This window comes from Rhinichthys klamathensis, unplaced genomic scaffold (genome assembly GCF_029890125.1).
Source record: "Rhinichthys klamathensis goyatoka isolate OS25496 unplaced genomic scaffold, OSU_Roscu_1.1 h1tg000043l_1, whole genome shotgun sequence".
Classification (NCBI taxonomy): domain Eukaryota; kingdom Metazoa; phylum Chordata; class Actinopteri; order Cypriniformes; family Leuciscidae; genus Rhinichthys; species Rhinichthys klamathensis.
In genome coordinates this window covers 955,001-960,671 of record NW_026606590.1, presented here as the reverse complement: position 1 = coordinate 960,671, position 5,671 = coordinate 955,001, and the positions used below count along the sequence as shown (strand labels likewise).

General features: G+C 35.2%; 1 protein-coding gene across 1 annotated transcript in view; it reads left to right on the top strand.

Annotated features, from left to right (window-relative positions):
• Positions 1-2,397: 2,397 nt before the first annotated feature.
• LOC130082309 (MAM domain-containing glycosylphosphatidylinositol anchor protein 2-like) overlaps positions 2,398-5,671 on the top strand; it is a 137,184-nt gene continuing 133,910 nt past the window's right edge. The window contains exon 1 of the mRNA XM_056247163.1: positions 2,398-2,489. Coding sequence (XP_056103138.1) covers positions 2,398-2,489 — 92 coding nt within the window. The remainder of the gene's footprint in view (positions 2,490-5,671) is intronic.

Below are 5,671 nucleotides of genomic sequence, written 5' to 3'. Positions count from 1 at the left end.
ACGTACACACATATGAACACACATACGAACACGTACACACATATGAAGACACATACGAACACGTACACACATATGAACACACATACGAACACGTACACACATATGAACACACATACGAACACGTACACACATACGAACACGTACACACATATGAAGACACATACGAACACGTACACACATATGAACACACATACGAACACGTACACACATATGAAGACACATACGAACACGTACACACATATGAACATGCATACGAACACGTACACACATATGAACACGCATACGAACACACACACACAGATGAACACGCATACGAACACGCACACACATATGAATACGCATACGAACACACACACACAGATGAACACGCATACAAACACGCATACGAACAGATGATCAGATGATCAAAACTACAAAAAGTCCCATAGTAGAATAAGACTTATAATGTATTTAAGCTGTCTATCACTAGCAAAGCTGAACGAATACCCTATGGAAACATGCTAAAACATGCTAATCATGCTTGCAAAATGCTAATTCAGGCTATAAACGTGCTAATTCGGCTGGCAATAGGCTAGCAATGTGCTAAATCATGCTAGCAATGTGTTAAATATGTTGATAGCAACGATAGCAACTAATTAATTGCAATGTGTTAAAACATGCTAAAATGGGCCAATTCAAGCTAACAACAAATTAAATCATGTTAACAACATGTTAAATCATGCTGACAACATATTAACAACATGTTAAATCATGCTGACAACATGCTAATCATGATAGCAAACATGTTAAATAATGTAAGAAACATGATAGCAACGTGCTAATTCATAGTATCAATCTGTTAAAAATGCTATAAATGTGCCAATTTAAGCGCAACATATTAAATCATGTTAGCAACATATTAGCAATATGGTAATCATGTTAATGACATTTTAAAACATGTTAGCAACATACTAATCATGCTAATAACATGCTAATCATGCAAGTAACATGTTAAATTATGTTAGAAACATGTTAGCAAAGTGTTAATTCATTCTAGAAATGTGCCAATTCAAGCTAGCAACATATTAAATTATGTTAGCAACATGCTAATCATGTTAACAACATGTTAAAACATGCTAATCTTTTTTTTTTTTGTACTTTCTCTGAATAAAACCTTCAAAGGTATTTTAAACATTCAGACCTGGTTTTGCCAAGCCAACATCGATGTTTGTCATCAAACTTTACTCATCTAGTTTTATTTATTTTTAAAATACTTTTAAAAGTCATCTAAAAATCTAGTTATGTTTCTCCAGATCATCATATGTGGAATATTTCTCACATTAAACCAGTAAATCACAATTATGAGGATGGTGTTTGTGATGCTACACCAATAAACCCAGATTTATTTTCTCATAGCCACAGAACTATATTTCTACAAATAAAAATGCAGATACAGTTTCATGGTTGGTAATAAATATTTTTGACTGGTAACTTTCAATAATTGAGCTGTTGATTGTATTGTTTAGCAAAATATTTACAATCGTTGGACTTTTGTTGTTGCAGATGTAAAAACCTGAAGCATGTTTTTTGTCTTATATCGTACATTTGACTGATCTTAAATAGCTCTCATATAAAAATATGAGTCTTTTAAAGTGAAAAAAGTACTGTCACCTTTATTTACACAGCGCTTTATACAGTATTGTTTCAAAGCAGATTTTTTACTGCAAATAAGTGGCGATTCTTCTCAGTACAATATATATATATATATATATATATATATATATATATATATATATATACATATATATGCCATATATATATATATATATATATATATATATATATGCCATATATATATATATATGTTCTTCCTCAGTGTTTCTGTCTTGTTTTCCAACACAAACATCTAAACATCCTTAAACCAAGACACATTTACTGGAGAAGAAGCAAAATGGCTGAAGATATTAAGTTAAAAATGCATCAAAATGAAGCGAGTTTGTGCTGAAAATAAGAACAAATATTTGTCAATGGATTCAGAAAAATAATCTTTGAATTTAGATCAGTTTTCCGACCTCATGACAGATATTTCTTCTGATTTTCAGCACAAACTCACTTCATTTTGATGCATTTTTAACTTAATATCTTCAGCCATTTTGCTTCTTCTCCAGTGAATGTGTTTTGATTTAAGAATCTTGATATTTTGCTGGAAAACGAGAAACACTTGAGGAAGAACATCGCTTTTTTGCAGCGTATAATCAGTCTCAGAAATGAAACGTTGTTTGACTGCAAAGTTGCACTTGTTTACGAGAACCGAAGTCCGTACAGTAGATTCACGTTCATGAATAATGGACCAGGAAAGCTTCCAATTATGAGCGTGGCTTCCATATTCTTTTATGAAGTGCATCTGACAGTTATATCATGGCAGCGTGTTATAAAAGCCTGCGGTTTGAGATGGAGAGGATCCATCGATTGTGTTTCGCTGAATGCATAATTGCAGACGAGGGAATTGGGTTTGTGTGCTGGTTTTAATACGTCTCATTCTAAGCTGAATCCTTCCTTGGTAAAAGCAGCTTTCATCTGAAAACTGATTCCAGCGCAGTATCCGAGTCGGATCCGAAACGGACACTTCATCTCACGCCTGCAAGGGTGAGGGTTTCAGCATCCGCTCCTGATAGGTGCGATCATCCATCAAGTGTGTGTGTTTGAGCGCAGCGGGGGGGGGAAAGATGAAACCTGCTCTCCTTTTTCTGACCACAGGCTGTTTTTACATGGACACTGTGAGGATAAAATTAATGATTTAGTTGGCTTTTTCACCCTTAAACCATCTGAGTTTCTTCCATCACTGCTGTTTACTCACAGTATATATTTACAGTAACACTGTAAATTACTGTGATTTTACTCAGTTTTTCTGTACATTCCTGGAAACGTCCACATGATGTTTCCCCCGTTTTGTTGTTGCCATCCGAGGCTCCGCCCTCATCTGGAAAAGGGGGCGGAACCAGGAACTCATTTGTATTTAAAGATACACACACGAAAACGACGTGTTTTTTACTGTAAACATAAGTTAAATCCGTAAAACTTAAAACATTGCTACACTATTTTTTAAGGTAAAATTCTGGAAAGCACTTGTTTTTTACAGTGCAGTGTTTAGTGACTTTAAGTTAATGAGTGAGGTTATTTTAGATAGACACATGGCGATGACACATGGTTGCCTTTTTTTACCATCTGAGTTTCATAGTCTCATCTATGATTTCATCAAACAGCCGCTGAATCTTCCATCAGTGATGTTTGCTCATAGATCAACACTGTATTATTAATCGTTTTTTCTGTAGATTTCTGGAAACGGCCCCTGATGTTTCCCCGGTTTTGTTGTTGCCATTCGAGGCTCCGCCCTCTTCTGGAAAAGGGGGCGGGACCAGCAGCTCATTTGCATTTAAAGATACACACACACACGAAAACAGTGTTTTTAACTGTAAACATAAGTTCAATCCGCAAAACCTAAAACATTGCTACACTATTTTTCTATGGTAAAATTCTGGAAAGCACAGCTGACGATTTTTGTACCATAAATTGCACCGATTTTTTAAAATTATTTTTTAAGTGACTTTAAGATAATGAGTAAATGTTTTCTGCTGATGTGCATCTTCTGTAGTGTGTAGTTTATTTATTCATAAACATGAATTGGGCCCTGGGAGCAAACCGGGATAAATATGTAAATTTGTGCACTGGCTTAAGAATATGATGAATTTCAAACAAACTATCATCAACCTTTTGCTACAGTGTGGCTGTTTTGATGCCATGCAATGCAAAGCAGATTTGAGTGTTTTTATTCGCCCGGTTTGGTGGTCATGTACTGGATGTGATTGCGTTGTTGTGTTAAGTAGCTCAAAGGTTTTGAGTTGGTGATATTATGGTGAAGTTTATGAAAGGAGTCTCTTTTGCTCACCAAGGCTGCATTTATATGATCAAAAATACTGTAAAAATAGTGAAATATTATTCCAATGTAAATCAGCAGTTTTCTATGTGAATATACAGTAAAGTGTAATTTATTCCTGTGATCAAAGCTGTATTTTCAGCATCATTACTCCAGTCTTCAGTGTCACATGATCCTTCAGAAATCACTCTAATATGAGGATCTGATGCTCAAGAAACATTTATGATTATTATCAGTGGTGAAAAGTTCAGATTCCTGTGGGAAACGTGATACATTTTAATTTTCAGGATTCTTTGATGAATAGAAAGTTCAAAAGAACAGCATTAGTAGTAATAGAATCTTGTGTAACATTATACATTTCCTTTTTGACACTTTTGATCAATTTAATGTGTCCTTGATGAATACAAGTATTAATTTCTACGTAATATAAGTATATGGAGGACCAAAACTTTTAGTTTAATCCATGTTAAAGGTATAAAAACCTCCCAGATGATGTGAAAGAAGCCGCACAAGGCTTTAATACGCATGTGGAGGGAAAGAATCGAGCGTTTCTCTTCACTCTATCTCTCCGTTAGATGCCATCACAACAGTGACAGCGCTGACTGTGAGTTTAATCAAACGAACAGCGATCTCCTGCTGTAATCTATAGGCGTCATTATAGAAAAAACACCCATCAGGCCTATCAAGCTGTCGGTTACAGCGCTGGAATTAAATTCACCCCGACCGGCCGACACTAATCAGGGTCCTGACTGGATTACACGCGACACCGGAGACCCGGCTGACATTTGTGCGCCTGTTTTCTGTGTAAAAATAGTTGGAAAAATCAGCTAGCTTCCATTATAGGTTGAAAAAAAAGCCCAAATATTAAATGCCATGGATGAATATTTATGGAGTAATCCACTATTTTTTGTAGAGGGGGTCAAAATGAACATTTTCATTTAGAGCCAAATTACAGGAGGGATTGTTGCATTATATGCCAATTGTGACAGTTCAAAAATGTGAAAAAGCACCTTTTTTTAAAGTTTGCATGGCTGTAACTTAAGAAGGATTAATAATATCTCAACATCCTTTTAGATTTTGGTTCTTAACAAACATTTCTCTTGGTATCCCCAATTTTAATGCCCAATATGGTTCAATCCCAGAGATATGAGGATCTCAATGCGGCTCCATGAGTAAATTGTTCACATTTTCAGTGGTCAAAAACCAAACGTGGGTCACTTTCCGACCACTGCTACTTTTTGTCTTTTAAAGAGGAAAGTCTAAAGAACAAATAATGTCCAAACTAGAAATATATCTTGTTTCCCTCTAGAACGTTCCTGTCTAAGGTGACAAATATATTCGTTTTCCAAAGTTTCCACGCCTGTAACTCAAGAAGAATTAAAGATATCTTAATATCCTTTTAGATTCTGGTTCTCAACAAACTGTTCTCTTGGCATCGCTATTTTTAAGGCCCTATATGATTCAATCCCAGAGATATGAGGATCTCAATCTGACTCCATGAGCAAATTGTTGAATTTTACCCATTTTCAGTGGCCAAAAACCAAATATGGGTGACTGCAAACAGCTGATCCTTTTTTATTTTAAAGAGGAATAACTGAAGAACAAATAATGTTTAAATGCATCTCGTTCTCCTTCTTCTACCTGAGAGCCAAACATGTTCTTTTCCCAAAGTTTGCATGGCTATAACTCATGAAGTATTAAAGATATCTTAATATCCTTTTAGATTCTGTTTTTCAACAAACTTTTCTCCATTTTTAA